Here is a 16,719-nt window from a genome sequence, read left to right as displayed (position 1 = left end):
GAGTGCATGAACGGGAATGCTGTCACTCATCTGTCTCTTCCACTGATATCTCAACAGTAAATCACTCAACCTATCAAGATACCCATTTGCAACAGTTTACGACTTGCCCATCTCACGAAAGGGCTGTGAGACAATGTTTTCTGAAGACCTTCAGCTCCATGGGTGTAGAATGAGAGAGAACAGAGGACCAAATTACTACTTCTATGTGACAGAATCTCTGGGGAGAAGGGTTTTGGAGGTTTTGTCTGGAGTTACCAGTTTTGGTATAGGATTTTTTGTTCTGATTTGGTTTGGGGAGGGCAGTGGGTATTTTTACAGCATTTAAGCAAGCTGAAATCAATGCAGAAAACTGTGGTCAATGCACCTTAAAAAAGAAAACATATTAAAAAGCCAGAATCTTCACTATGAGAGCATTCTTAGCAACCACTTTACTGAGATACAAACCTGAACTGTTTTTTCAAAACTGCAGAGCCAAGTTGTGTAGAAGCATAGCCTAGTTCTCAAAAGCGGAAAACAGGCAGGTCTCCCCACAATCTTTAATGGCAACACTAGGTTATTTCACATTTTAAGAGCTTTTTAGTCAGTACTAGTGGGCTAACTTTAAATGGTCTGCTGTGTCTCAAATACTCAGTGGTGAGACACAGGTCCACACATGTACCATGGCGTGGAGTCCCACCTACCCCACTGGTTTTGCTGGAAGGCCACATTGCGCAGGGCACATTCCTGCACTCACTTCAGTAGTGCTCAGCACACCTAAGTCAAGAGAATTACTTGTTTTGTGGCAATACTGAGTTAAACAAACTGACAGTAACCCACCAAGAAAACTAAAATTAAACTATCAGAACTAGGACATGCATCTCTTTACAAACATTGTGCTTAAGCACTTTCTACAATCAGGTCTTTTATTCAGTGGACTAATTTTAGACAAGTAAGTATAAAAACTCTGGCCCATACATTGAATGGAAGCACACGACTGCCAAGCTGAGAACGTTAAATCTAATTTTAGTTTTTCTTTGCGTACTTGTTATTTCACACAATTTCTGCAACCAAATAGAAAAATATCTGTGGTATTTTCTGGACCATATTCACAATAGTAACTTTATTCATTTCATTTTTAGTAGTTAAAAAGCCTCCTCCAATGAGCTTTTTCATTATTCCTAGTGAGACCAAAATTTCATTCTCTGCAATCAAAGTACTTTCTGGTAATTTTTTTTTTCAGTCCTGGAAATATTTCTATTAAAATTTATGTTAATACATTGTGATCTGCACATATCCTAAATTAGAAACTTAAACTTCCCTGAAAGTCTTTCTTTTACATCTTTTTATGCAATTGTCATCCAGCTATTGTGCTACAGGCAAAATTTTCTTCCTCACATAGATGGTTTCATAACAGGGATATATTGATTTGAACTAGTTTCATTACTACTAATGCTCTGCTAAATTTTAAAGACAATGCAATATTGAACAGAATAATGTGTTCTATTAATAAGTATGCTATTGAAATACTGAGCAGGTTTATTGCATTAGGATGTTCAAATAAACACTAAGATCATTTTCTATAAATCACCTCCTGCCTAAAAAGATGACTGAAATGGGATTTGATTTTTTAAAAAAGTCATAAAAATAATGAAAACTCATTTGAAAAATTAACCCATGGATTCTAATCAAAAAGACTATTTCCTAATTTGACATGTTTGAGGCTTGTTTAAAAGAGTACTTATTACCACAGTTAAAAAGGACATTTCAAGGCACCAGTAGTAGCAACAGTTTGAAGAAAAAACTTAGAAAGAGATCCAAGTTTTGTTTTGTAAATGGAGTAAGGCAGAGATGGCAAAACTTTTAAGTCCACACTGCATAGCACTTGGCTCTTGCATGCATACTTAAGCTGGCTTGGGAACCAGGAGCTAAGTATCCATGTCAGTGCAATATCTGCTTGAGCCTACTAGTTAAGCTTCCTGAGAAGAACTAATTACTGATGCAGCTCTACTGCTTCTGGGAGCTAAGCTAATACCACTATGCAGTACAACGTATCAACCCATTTGGAGCAGGCTCAGGTACCTGACCAAAGCAGGGCACAAGCATGCCCTTAAGTAATTCATTTCTGAAATTAAACAACAAATAAAGATTCTGTTTATTCAGCAGTGACCCAGCATGTGATCTCCCACAGGCCCCCTCCTCCATGCCTCATCTGCCACATACCGAAAACTCTCGCAAGAGTACCTGAGAAGAGGACTTACTGAAAGACAGGAAAATAAGCACCTTCAGATCGCAAGCTGTAAGTGCAACCAAGGGTTTGCACACACTGAAATCTTCTTCATTAACTCCACAAGAAAGCATCCTAATTTCCTGCATTTTTGATTGCCACAAATATTGTACTAAGTGCTCAGGTTAAAAGATAATACTTGAAGCCCTTTTCTAGTACGGATTTCAGCTGCCATGAAACATTTGCTTTCTATCTTGCTCTAGCAGTTCTCCATATGAATACTGCTAAAATTACATGGGAATCTAAGCTGAAAGAAAGAAAGCAAGATTGTAATCAGAATAGCAAGCCCTGGTAGGGCTAACAACGACTGCCGGTTTTTCTCCTGCTAGAAGGTAACAGCAAGGGAGGCACAGAGCACTTGCTGTGCACTCAGCAAGGACATATGGCAATATGCTTCTCTGGTCACTCTGTCTTTCCATCTCTGCTATCATCACTACATATTTTCTTTCCTTCCTCTGTTGCCTGCACCCCAAACTATAAGCCTTAAAGGAGAGGAACTGTGTTTTATTTACATGTGCAGCTTCTGAATAAAAGACTCCAAGGTTGACAGTAATGGTCTCTTCACTTCCCAGCATCTCGGCAGTCACACTAATAAACTATTCAAAAAATCTGTTTGTTTTTTTTTTGTTTGTTTTTTTTTAAGTTTATTTCAGCAGTTTACAAACCCTGGCAGTTGTCTTGGTGGTTTGTACATATTTCCAGGCTCAGGACTCTGTCACCCAGAATGGCACCATGCTTAGCAACAGAACACCACCACTGGCTCCTTTGCCAAAGTGTTAGATGTCACTGCCTGACTGCCTAATACGGAGCCTACAAGCTGGTGCAAGCACCAAGCTGTGCTTCTGCAAAATCGCAGCATGGGCCAAAACTCCCTATCTTCCTTTAATATTCATGCTATACATGAAAGCTTCTAAGCACTATCTCAATACAAACAACTACAATAATATTTTACAACCTGCCATTTCATCTTGCACATGCTGTATGGCCTACAAAAGGTTATGCATATAAAATTGTTAGGTTACAGTCATTAACTTGCTAGAAAAAAACATTTTAAGCGTCTGAGGAATTAAAGGACATCTATTTATTAATATTTCTGTAAAGCTACGAATATGTAGTACTGGCTTCTGATGTACAAAAAACTAATTTCAACACAGTAATCCAGCATAGCTACGTTGTAAAATCCCACCATGCCTGCAAAATCTTAAAGATACAAAATTAGGCCATGGTCAAACTCTAACCCAATTTCAGTACTTCAGCAGAGATCTTCTGCTGCCTAAGCAAGCTAATTACAGCCATGTGGAAAACTCTGCCTGTTAGATATTACATCACTATAATCCCAGCACTGATCAAGTGTATTTTAAAATGTTCCTAACAATCATTGTTATTAGAGAGGACCTCTCATTGACTTGTGCTACAATCTTTCTACTGTTCTTCCAATGATTTTACTCTCTACCCACATCCTTTCTACAGCCTACCACAAAAGCAAAAAAGGCTTTTTAAAAAAAATTACATGTTCTCATCTTCATTGGTTAGCTTGTACTTCGCAAAGTTATGACACCCACTGTGTAGGAAAGGCATATACTCACCCTTACTCTCAAAGTAAATGTCAGAGGTTGTTCCAGATTTAAGGGAATTATCAATTCTGGACCTCCACAAAGCCCTCTTACTAACATGATGTGTACTTACAGCTAATCTTCACAATGCTTATCAAAGAAGATTACCCTCTCAAGAAACAATAACGTGGATGAATTCTTGTTCTCTTAGGAGTTTCTACTTAGATAGCATTATCATAGTCCATAAATGTCATCAACAGACCATGGCTCTGTCATCTCCTCTTTCCTCTGCTTGAACACATCTCCCTGTTTCTACTCTTTGTCTTTTTCTCATTCTAGTCTTATATTCCCATTTCCCCCATTTACTGTTAATCTCCGATAATGACTTCTGTAACAAACAAGATACAATGAGAGCTCTAGGTTAACATTATGTAAACGTCAGAGGTCCTGTGCTTATCTTAAATCATTCTCTACCTATACTGGCTTATCAAGTAAATTATCTGCAGACTACTATTAGCCTTCTTCTCACTTATGTCCTAAAACAAGCTTTAAAAATTAAGTTAATAAAATAAATGAGGATTAAGCAAATCAATTCTTACTAACATATTGAGTCTTCAGCAAGTGACTCAAGATTATTCTATGCACTCCTCTTTAAGGGGGACACCCATCTCAGCTAGCATGCTTCAGGATTAGTTCCTCTGCTCCTATGCTCTGTGAACAACTGATTGGAACAATGATAGAGTGGACCTAACCAAATACTCACTTGTCCTTAGCTCGCTACATAGCCCGCACTGCTACCTACTGCTAATAACTTCCATTTCCATGAGCAGGCACAATTCAGGCACATTACTGCAAAAACAGTTTGCTGAGATGCAAAATCTCAGGTTCTCACCTGAGGTTCTCAGGCTTGCTTCTGACCAAAAGGAAAAGCAGCATTCAAAAGCTGAAATCTAAGGAGATTAACAATGCTGTTGGCATTTAGACGGTTTGCTATTTTGCATGAGTGCTTCTTACGGCTATTCTGCATCTCATAAGCAGAAAAAAATTAACATACTTGATTCACCACTGTTACACCAGTACAACTGTGCTTATTTCAAGAGGGGGCTTTGATGCAAAGGAGTAATGACATTATGAATCATGACAATGCTTTGTACTCATATTTTTCATGCACAAATTTGAAAAGCTTTACAACCATTGGTGGGAAGTTCTGTTAACCTCACTGTACAAAATAGCGAACTTAGATACAGAAAGCTGAAGTAATTCTCCAAATGTCACAGAGTGAGTCAGTAGTAGATGTGAGACAAGAAGCCACTTACGTTCAATCCCAAATTCTCTAATGGAGCATCCCTTTCTTAATGCAGTGAAGTTTTAAGTGTAAATCAGTAACTGAGGTCACTGAAAACTTTCTGCATACAGACTATAGTGAAGTCACCCTCTACGAAAGGAAGGTGTTTAATGAATTTTTCCTTATGTAAGGATACAGCATTCCAGGAGGAGGTGAAAGGAGAGGACGCTTGCTCAGGAAGCCCTGTAACTGGGCTGCAGTGACAAATCATTACTCCCAGAACACTGCTCAAGGAAAAGTAATGCTGCCGTTTTCCAAATGCTGGGTTATAAAACCTTTCACACATACAATATTTAAAACCATGAATTACCTCTGAGAATGTATCCAAACATCTAACAGTATCAACTCATGTTAACGGTTATCTGTTTATAGGTCAGAAGGGCAGTAAATTATTGCAATGGAAAGTAGTAAAGCCTGCATTGTATCTAGTTGTGCTGTTTAACAGGTGATAGTGAAAAGCAGATGATGCATGGAAACTTCAAGTTTTTATAGCTCCTGCCTCAATCTATATTCACTTATATAAAGATGTCACATTTTTAAACATTTAAAAGTCAAATTGTCTGGAGAATAGATTCATATAAAATTTATTTTCAGAAACGGATATTTAGCCTACTGCTATCAGAGTTGATTGCTCTTCTATATAAGCTTTACACAAGTTTCTACAGGTTTGAAAATACAAAGACTGACATTTCAGATCCCATACTCAAGTGTGTCATTAACCAGAAATTGAAATGGGAACATTTCCACTTTCTCAGAAATACTCAGTTTGTTAGGGTGATAACTGCACTAACTGTTTTTGAGTATTTGTGAAGCTACTAAATATGACTCTACTTCAACACAGACAGGAAGGAGGAGTCACAATGGCAGAAGAAAATCCTGAATTGGTGCCTCACCCAGCACAATATGCCCTGAGAATTCAATAGTTTCAAAGCTCTGCCAAAATAGCTATTTGTAAGTGTCTAATGGCAAAAATGTTTTATTCTGTTTACGTCAAAGACATGTTTGTCAGGTGCTGGACAGCCAGACAAATCAGGGTCTAATTAGTTCAGTCAATTCCCTTAATTTTATCCTTTCAAGCCTACACCGAGTTATTAAAGCATCAGAAATAAAATGCTACTGAGACAGAAATAAGGGAAATAAGATGTCAGAACTCTATTAACAATGGCATTTTCAGGAACCAATGTAAATAGAAAATCAAATTTATGCAAGAAATATGTATCAGTAAGTTATACTTAATATAATCCTTCTATATTTATCTTTAAAGCAGCTTTCATCTCTAAGTGACTTTAAAAAAATGCTTCAACACATCGGCACTCTGACTTTTTTGGAACAGTGACCATCATTCCGATTCAGATGTCTACCCTAGTACAAGAGTATATTAGTCCCCAACCCAAATACTACAGTTGTACAAATAACAGTGTGTGAGTAATAAATTATTCCACCCTTGACATTTAGCCAGCTCAGAGAGAACGTATGACAGTAAAGCAGTTGCAAGACAAAAAGAACCGGAAAATGCCACATTCAACTAAAATGACAAGAAATATTTTGGTAGACAGAATGTAATAAACTTGGCTGACTTATGGGACTTTAATTGCCCCTTAGTGAAAAGAGATAAATACATGTAAAAACCATAACTGTGAGGACCAGTTTCAGGGAGGAACAACTTTCTGTTAGGGGTGTCTAAATCTTCATTACTTTAAAATGAAGATCACAGAAAGGAAATTTCTTGTCCCACAACAATGATGGCTGTCTTGGTGCAACGTCCCAGCTCTGTGCCAGGCACCAAGATGACAGTAGCATCTGGGACCAGAGGGATTGTCACATGTACTAACTACTTTCTGGCCTTTGACTGATAGATATTTCTTACTTCAGGCAGCATCTGCCACCCAAATAACTGAACTCCATTTGTTCCTAGAAGACAGTAGGATGTACTTTTTTCTCCTCCTGTCACTGTAGCATGGCACAGCAAAGGCACATCTAACATGAAGACTGGAAATTCCCATTTTGGTTCCCATTCAGGTGTCTCAAGTCATCCTATCTGTCGCACCATGATAAAGATTCCTTCACCAACACAGAGGAAAAAAAAAAATAAAAAATTTATTATTTCACCAGCACCTTCACTGCATAAGAAGAGATATTTCCTGGGTTTTGGCTTGTTTAAAAAAATACCAGCTCCCCATTTTACTGTGTCTGACATTTCAGAGCATCTCCATAATATCCTTTAACTCTTATTAGTTTATTATAACATAAGTATTTGTGCCATTTCAATCTATTAACTTGCTCCTATTAGGAAAAAAATGTTTAAAAAGGCATAATGAACATCCGTGGTTTGGCTAGGTCTGTTTGGCAGCCTTCCCTCTGGAATATGCTTGCAAACAGAAGTTAAAGACTCATGGGTCAAAAAGGCTGAAGACAAATTAAAAGGAATACTTAGAATATTTACTAATTTTTAACACAGGGGATTAGTTCAACATGTAAACAGCTTTAATGGTATGTAGAAAAATCAACAAGCCACACCAAGAAAAAACACAGTCTTACTTATTACTTGGGATTGGTGCACTTTGTTTCGGAGTGGATCACCTTGGTGATAATGCCATCTAATCATTCATGAAAAGGTAGAAAGAGTATCTGGATATTAGAAAAAATAATAAGGATTTTTAAATTATTTTTTAAAAAAAAGGTTCCCACGTTCTTCTAAATAGAATCATCAGCTGGATTTGAGTCACCTTCTGGAGATGCCTCTCACTTTCACTTGTGCTTTCTTCAAAAGGACCCAACAGTACTTCCACCATACACATCATTAAGAAGAAGGAATTAGGGGTTAATTTCCTGATATGATAGTGTTCACTGAGTTACCTAGCCTGATGGATGAAGCTAAAGAGAAAAAAAAAACCCTACGTATTTTGAAATAAATTATTTAGAAGAAAATCTGTTATCCTCTACATTTACTTCTAAAGCTATAAATAAGCTTGTTTTCATAACTGCAGTACATTGTATAAGCTGTTATAACAGAATTAATGCCTAAAGAAACAGATAAGAATGCACAGCTGTGTGTTTAGCTAATACAGGACTCCAAAGTTTTCTTCTAATACTTACAGAAGTGCAGACTCTTCATTTCAGATGGTGTGATCTTTTTTACCTCTGATTAATAAAAACAACCTTGAATTGAACCATGTATTATATGTATGTGCCTAGTGTGAAAGAGCATTGAAGGGTTTTCCCTGTGCTGAGTACTTTTTCCTTTTAACCCAGCACAGGCATAAAGACTACCTTTCTACAAGAATTAACTTATGTATGGAGAGGTCCTAGACCAACTGAGCTCTCCTTACAGTATCTCAAACTCACAACTAGACCCACAATTCACTTTTGCATTTACATAGCTTGTCAAATTCACTGAGCTTACATGCTGTAACAAATAATCGGCATAACTTTCTATTTAAAGAGCAAGAAAATAAGTCAGAAAGTAATAAAATAACTAGATGGCAAGACAGAACTAGAATGGAATTTGATCCAAATTCATCTGCTTGCCAGCCCTCACTACCTGGTAGACCGCAGCAGTAATCCTAGTAAAATCATGGTATGCAGAATTCTCATGGTCAGCACAAGTAATGGAAAATATTAATCAGAACTCCTCCTGTCAATGTCCATGAGATTGCCATGGATAAAATGAAAAACAAAGGCCTAAATATTTAAAGACCTTTCTGCACGTGTGTCTGAATAGTTATTTTCTCAAGTAAAAAGAACTGCCTCCAGACATGCCACCATTTTACCTGAAGCTTCAGAATCTACACAAAGGACCTAAGATAACATTTCCAAAGGCTGACATCTGCTGATTAACTAGAATGTAGAAACTAAAATTAAATACACATTTTAAAAATCAAACTGGCACTTCTTTCTGTGTTAAGATTTAGAAAAAGTAAAAAATATTACTGTTTCACACCAGAGGCAGTGTTGCATTCAATGTTTGCTTACATGTTCATCTGTTCAAGTGTGAATATTGAATGGCTGGTGTTTCAGCAATAGGTTTGTGTCTCCACCAGGTGCTATACACTGGTTTGAAAAACAAGAGGTTACTTACAAGTCAATCTGTCTATATGTTCACATGATGGTTGCTTGTGCTCCCAGGCACATAGAACAGAAGAATTTTGCATCAGTAGTGCGGTCAGAATCAAGTCCTTGCCATACATGTGAATGTGCATGCCGTGACTTGAATAATACTGTGCATCCCAAGTCCCCTGTTCCTCTCAACCTCAAAATATCTGGAGATTCCAAGATGGTTTACCCACACATAATGCAAAAGTTACAGATCAACATCATATAATCATAGAATGGTTTGAGCTGGAAAGGATCTTAAAGATTATCTAGTTCCAACCTCCCTGCAGTGGCAGGGACAGCTTACATTAGATCAAGTTGCTCCAAGCCCCATCCAACCTGCCCTTGAATTCTTCCAGGGATAGGACTTCCACAACTTCCCTGGGCAACCTGTTCCAGTGCCTCACCACCCTCATAGTGAAGAATTTCCTCCTAATGTCTAAGCTAAATCTCCCCTCTTCCAGTTTTAAACCATTACCCCTTCTCCTCTTACTACATGAACTAGTAAGAAGTTCTTCTTCAGCTTTTTTGTAGGCCCTTCAGGTACTGGAAGGCCGCTATGAGGTTCCCCCAGAGCCTTCTTTTATCCAGGCTGAATAATCCCAACTCTCTCAGCCTCTGTTTCCTTCATACTGACGACAAACTCATTACAAGGGACACTATCAAATACTCCAAAACCACAATTCACCAGGAGTCCCAGAGCACATAACTGAATGAGCACTGAAGAATAATTATCTAAAAGGAAGAGCTGTGTCAATAAGCTGTATTAACAGCAGAGTGTTCTGCTTTATATGATGAATGTATGCATTTCAGGAAAAGAAGTGCACAGTTGTCACTTGAAATCCAGAAGAGAGACCTAAATTGGTCACAGGCTGTTTGTTCTATCCTTGTAGTCTCACAAGCTCATTTAAAGAGACAAGTTCTCTATTAAAATTTTAGTTCTCATTTTCTGTAACCACGTACATAAATGTTTCTTGACTCAAATGATGTTCCTGATATGACTGTGACTGAAAGCTTTTCTGCTGAAGCTTGGAAGGTATGTTAACCTGTGCAAGAGTGGGAACTTGACCTAGCCATAGAATGCAACAATGTCTTCTTTCTCAGAAGTTCTCTGTTTGAAGCTTTAGAGCAGAAACTTTAATCAGAGCACTGTAAACTGACAGTTTTCAACTAAGGCACTGTGATGTTCACGACCCAGCTCCAGTGAGCAAGAGGAGCTTTTTAAGTAACACACCAGAAAACAGAAGACATTCTAAAAATTTGTTTGGCCTGTTCTAGCCAACAGGATTGCTGCTGCTTGTGGAGAGAACAGATGGTGTAAGATGCAACATGAAATCAAATGCATCTACTACAGATTGACTAGAAATTACTATATTTAAACACAAAGACTAACCTCAAGGTAACCCAGACTTCCAAGACAGGTCAGATAATTTGCTTTTCCCTACTCTTAGGGAATCCCCTAATCTTAGGAATTAACTCAGGCAGCATCAAAAACTATGTATCCGCACTGTCAGCTTGGGCGTGAGATTGTCAGTTTTCTTACATAGACAGGAGAAACTTTTGTATCCCTGTTTGTGTTGATAGCACTATGAACCATCATCAGCATATGATGGAATGTCTGCATGGTCTGTTTCTACCTACACCCCAAGCTGTGAAATCTTAAAAGTCAAAAATGAAATGTGTATAACTAGACACATGAAAGTGGAAAATTTGAGACTTTTTTGGGCATCTGTCATGAGTAGATGGCAATCAAAAATTGTTATGCAATGGTACTGGACCAGAGGCAGGTAACCAGGTTGTTCTAAACCATAATCACATGCAATGTGATACACATGCAATGTGTATGCAGTCTTACAATATCAGTCTGTGCTGATGCCACCTCACCAGATATATTCTGCTTATGCAGGGAAGTGAGTCCAGCTGTCTCAAGAGTTTTGTGAACGTGTCCTGTGGTGGTTAAAATCCCAGGAGGACAGTCCTTATAAACTTCAAATGGCAAACTGTGCACCAGAAAAACTCAGTTTGAACTTTTCACGGTTCAAAATGAAAAACTTAAGTTAAATCTTAGGGTATTCAGGACTAAGTTAAAGAGATATTTCTGCAGGCAATCATCCTGGTACAGACAGATAACAAATTCCCACTTTCTTAGCTGAAAGAAAATTACAGCCTGGCTCTCATGAAAAATCTTTCTGCCATACAAAGACCGAGCTATAGTGTCCTGAACTGATAATCACCTGGCTTTCATTAAATGAAGACACTTCTAATTAAGCAACCTGATTATCACACAAAAATGTGTGCTTTGCAGGCAAGAGATGCTAAGCATCTATCTTTCAATATAACAACCATTAATATCCCACTATCTGTAATTTAAACTGATGAATAAAGGTATTTAGGTTATGAAGTACTAGATTAGTCTGTAGCTACTATTTGTTTCAACAGCAACAAACAGCAACTCTAATCATTACCACTTGAATAAATATGGGACCAGTTGCTGAACTATTGCTACTGGGCCAGAAGCATCCTCACTTTTCACCAAAACAGGTTCTCACAGGGTGATCCCTCTTCAGTAGGGTTAGTGAAGAAAGAATACAGAATAAAGCCATGGAAAAATTCAGGTAGGAAGGGAACTCTGCTAGTCATATGGTCGGTCCAAACCTCACTAAAACAAGGCCACTTTCAAAGTTACATTAGGCTACTTTTTCAGTGAGACTTTGGAAGTTTTCAGCACCAGTTTTCCACAAGTCAGGAAACTGAGGAATGTCGTATTGATCAAAACATACAAGACCTGTCACACTTACAGGAATCTGAGAACTCTGTTACCAGGAGCTGGTGAATCAAGGGGGCTAGAAGTACATGAGAAACTGATTTTCAGTAGTCTTGCCTTTGAAGAAGACCAAAGAGCAGAACCAAAGGACATATGCAGTGGTCAAATGTATATAAATGTCAAATGCATGGAATATATAATCAAAAGTGCCAGCCTTTGGGAAGGTAGGTGGGATGCTTGCACTCCTAATGGCTCCCAAGCCAATGGTAAACAAGTAACTCCACAAAGTGAAGGGCAGAACAGAGGTTTTCTTGCTCAAGGCATGTAGCACAATTCAAAATCTTTGACTGCAAGTGCAGCCTTACGAAGCCTTGCATTCACTGAAAAAGCCTTATTCTCAACTTCAGAGGGAGAATGAGAGGATGCTGGTGAGTACTGTCACAGTGGTCTCTCCCAAGAGTCACTATGATAGTTCTACTAAAGAAATTGCATTATCTGATCTAAGAGTTTGTAAGGTGCTTCTCCAGGACAGGCAAATTTCTTGCTATAAATTTCTTAAATGCTCATAAATACCCAGAGAAGTCTTTTCACAAGAGTGACAATATCATCAGAAATCTACAAGGCCAAGACAATGTTTTACTGGAAATGAAGCCACTGTCATTTTTCCAGATTTATTCCACATCAGAAAAATACACACCAGAGACGAGTGTCCACCTAAGGAAAAGATTTCCCCAGGAGGGACAGTTTTTAAAACCACGTAGATGAAAATGAAAGAGGCATCTTCAAAATAAAGAAAAAGTAAATCAAAAGACACTAAAGAGAATAGAGATAAGGCTGATTAAAGACAATAGAACAAAGAGACTGTGAACTGGCATAGCTCTCAGTTAAGCAGTGAACTGCTCAGACCTCTCTTAAGCAGTGAGCTGAGAGTGAATTGCTTATCATCATAAATACAGCATCATTCACAGCATGCAAGGAGAGAGGGCTTTTATGCAAGCCAAATGGCTCTACTATTCCACACATTTCCAGGGGAGTGAGTGCAGGTGGAGTTCTATTGTGAATGTTAGCAATACACAGATATTTCAATACTGATGTTTCCTTTTCATTTAAATATTTATGTCCATCTGCATCGCTGTTTGGTGTTAGCGTTTTTTAGAAAAGACAGGTAAATTGACTGTGACTTAGTAACCCAGAGGTGAAAGGAAAAAACATGTTTTTTCTTCATCCTATTAGAACGTAGTCTACTCCAAACCACCCTAAGTTTGAAATATCATCACTAATCACTTTGAAGACCATGAAGCAGCACCCAAAACCTGACATTCTCAGTCGGAAACAGGAAGAATGAAGACAAAAACGTTCTCTTCCTTTTGCAGGTAAGAGAGGCACATAGAAAGATCAGAGGATTTGCCAAAAGTAACACAGGTAAGGCAAAGCTATTACCACTATTTATTCATGCTAAAACTCTGTGTCTGTCTGGCCTCGTAAAATTATTCCAATACCCTTGGATCTACAGTGAAATTAGTTCTTTATTTATTATCGCAGTTCTCAAGTATCTTTCAGATGGGCTCATCCATTGTTCCTCTACAGCTGGGTAAACAGACAAAGTCAATTCTAGCATGCAGGTTTATCTTATAGCATTCAAAACACTTTGCATTATGTAATTCTTTTTTTTTTCTTTAAGCAAGTTAAGAATGTGTTTAAAGGTGACCTGTGTTGAAAAAAAAGAAGAATGAGAAGGTTTGGGGACAATCAGAAACAAAGAGTTTCTGAAGATTGGCTTGTTTTAATATCCTTTTCAAAGGAAAAAAAAATTAAAAAATCAAGTAACCAGTGTTTGAAGCTTTAGTATGTAATCACACTTATTAAGGCAAAAAATGACAATGATACGGACAAGAATTTTAGTCACTGACATGAAAAGAGAACAAGATTTCCTAGTCCTTGCAAAAAAAGGCTTCCTTCAGACTACACTTTGAAATAGCACCACAACAGTGTCAATAATTTTTAAGATAAGCAAGTGATTCAAGAGAAATAGTAACATTTAAAAAAAAAAAAGAAAATACCCTAGCCACAAAAGTTAATCTTCTTAAGATTTTACAGTCTTCCCAAAGCAGACTATGTCTTTCAGTATGCTTGCACAGTGTATACAACAGTACCTCATTCCTGATGAGGCCCTCTGGCATTACTGAAACACAGACACCAAAAAAGAGGAAGATGACATAATACACAAGAAAGGAGAAGAGCAGATATCCCACTGAAAAATTCTTCATATTCCTTTCTGTCTACAATCCCACTCTGTATCTGTGCCATTGCTACACAGGGGGAAGTACTGAAGCTTAAAACACACACACAACAAAAATCTATGTACATCAAGGGAATTAGCAGATGTGTTGGTAATCTTCCACAAATAAGAAACAAAAGCTGCCAGCTGTACTTGTAAATTCAAAGATTAACATTAATAGGCAACGCTGAGACTACAGGTATTATCTTTCTTTTAGGTAAAGTAGTTCAAGAATCCATGTCCTGCAGAAAATCAGCCTCCTGTCCAACTTTTGTGACTCAAGTCCTACCTCACACTGCAGAACATCTACAAATTCATCAACCAGAGACTTGCCAAAGTAAACTGGATTCTTGCCACTGTTTGACATGGCAGTGAAGCAGCAACATAACTAGGTCAGACCTGATTACCTAGAACAAGGGCAATATTCTTTACATCTCTGTGTAAAGCTTCTTAAAATGGCAAAGACTGAACATCTGGAAGCTGCAGAAAGAACACACAAAAATAATTTTTTATATAAGTTTAACTACATTTTAATACGGATGGTATTTTCTATTAATGCCAGGGCAGAAGCCTATTGTTCAGTAGAGCTCTTCACTTCCTTCACATAAGAGCTATCTCTTTGAATCTGCCTGAGTCAACTTTAGTGACCACTTTAATATTCACTCTACAATTAATGCTTCTTTTTATGGGTTGGTAGAAGGTAAACCAATTTCAGTTCGGCTTCTAGGTATTGAATTTATTATAAAAAGTTATGTACTTATAACTCCTATAATGAAACCAGAGGCATCATGAGATATTAACCTAGAGTTAATGCTGAGAAGACCAGTTTGAATAATTCAATTCATGTCACCTTAAGTATCTTTTCAAATGGAATTAACTTTATCTCACAAAAAAAGGAAGCTCCATGTTCCAGTTACTGATTATTGACTCCATGAAAGTTCTGTCTTAAATCATCTCACCACCATCTTCCCAGCAATTTTATTTCAGTGCTACAAGAAAGCTTCTTTAAATTTTGAAGACTGACTTTAGTTATAAGGAAGCAATGTTAGGTAAGAGGAAAACGTGATTTCAGAATTATTGCTACTGTTAGGTGATGCTAAAACAGACAAAAATAAAAGTTAACACCGACCTAGGTGTATCAGTTCAATATAGCTGCAAAACAGGGCTGCTTTTCAGCCAAAATGACACAGGTGCTGCAGTTGTTTGTCTCCCATACAACTTCACCTCTTTTAGCAACAATGCCATAGGTGTTTGGTACCCCTGCAATTCTCTTGACCTGTTAATTGTCTCATTCCAACTGGAAGCCCAGTATTTAAACACTGACAGAGGACGTTTTCAAATTCCTGTCTAAGCCTAGAGGAAAGTGACAGCTCGTGGTCAGCATTATTGTGCTGTAAGAATAAAGCAGCCAGACTGGCAAAAAGCAGGTGATGTTAAGATACAGGTGTAGCATTAGAAATTAAACAAAACAAACATACAAAAAAGAAGGGAAAATTAACAGAAACAAAAAAGAACAGCTTGTAACACAGAGAACAAAGAATTGCTTCAGAACAGAATATAACTGCGTAGTCCCATGTTTCTGGAAGACACAGGAAAATCAGAATGGCACTTTACATTGAAGCACAGAAGCCCTGGTAACATCAGCAGTCAACTGATGTAGGAAATCCTCATTACCTCTCCTAGATAGTCCAAACAAGGGAAAACTAGGTAGCAAGCTAGTATCCATTGACTTAAAGCCAAATATATCCAGGATTTCCTTAGCCCAGCCAATAACAAACAACAGGGAAAAGATTCCCAATGGATCAGGATTCAAACAGAATTCAAGAAGACATCCTTTAACCTAATAGTTGAACAAAGTGTTTTTTCAAAGTCTAGCTTAAAACAAAAAGAGGAAGGGCGTAAGAGCTTCAAGAAGGCAGAGGGAGCTGGCATGGGTAGCACTCAGAGCAGAAGACAAATTTTCTGGGTCTGACCCCCTCACAATTCTTACCTCCTGAAAATCCTTCCCTGCTGCATTCCCCATTGAGTCAGACTCTGAAATGCAAGCCCTATGCCTGCCTGAACTACTATGTTAAGATGACACTCAAACAAAAGCAAACCAACTGAAATACTAAGAGCTTTCAATTCAGGTATTAAAACAAGACACAAAAAGACAGCAAGAAAGAAGGTGTGTAAAAGCAACAGAAAAGCCTAACAAGAAGCAGCACAGTGACTTTTTTGGGTTTTGATAGCAATCACATGAAGGAGTGTGTTAGGAAAAGAACCAATGCGATGAGGCAGTCCTGGAAATCTCTCTACAGTTTCTGAGCTGTGAGGAGAAACATAGCATGAAGAGCTTGTTTGGAAAAGAGGGAATGATTTATAAAGTGAAACGCATTCAAGATATAAGCAGGTCTATGTCTACCATGACTCCATAGAAAGAGA

General features: G+C 37.8%; 1 protein-coding gene across 1 annotated transcript in view; it reads right to left on the bottom strand.

The window, feature by feature from the left end:
• Window positions 1–16,719, bottom strand: part of KIAA1328 (KIAA1328 ortholog) — a 143,431-nt gene that overhangs the window by 59,355 nt on the left and 67,357 nt on the right. Inside the window, exon 7 of the mRNA XM_010007135.1 lies at window positions 10,658–10,662. Within this exon, the coding sequence (XP_010005437.1) occupies window positions 10,658–10,662 (5 nt within the window). The remainder of the gene's footprint in view (window positions 1–10,657; window positions 10,663–16,719) is intronic.

Source organism: Chaetura pelagica, unplaced genomic scaffold (genome assembly GCF_000747805.2).
Source record: "Chaetura pelagica isolate M959 unplaced genomic scaffold, ChaPel_1.0 scaffold548, whole genome shotgun sequence".
Classification (NCBI taxonomy): Eukaryota; Metazoa; Chordata; class Aves; order Apodiformes; family Apodidae; genus Chaetura; species Chaetura pelagica.
This window is presented reverse-complemented; position numbering and strand designations above follow the sequence as displayed.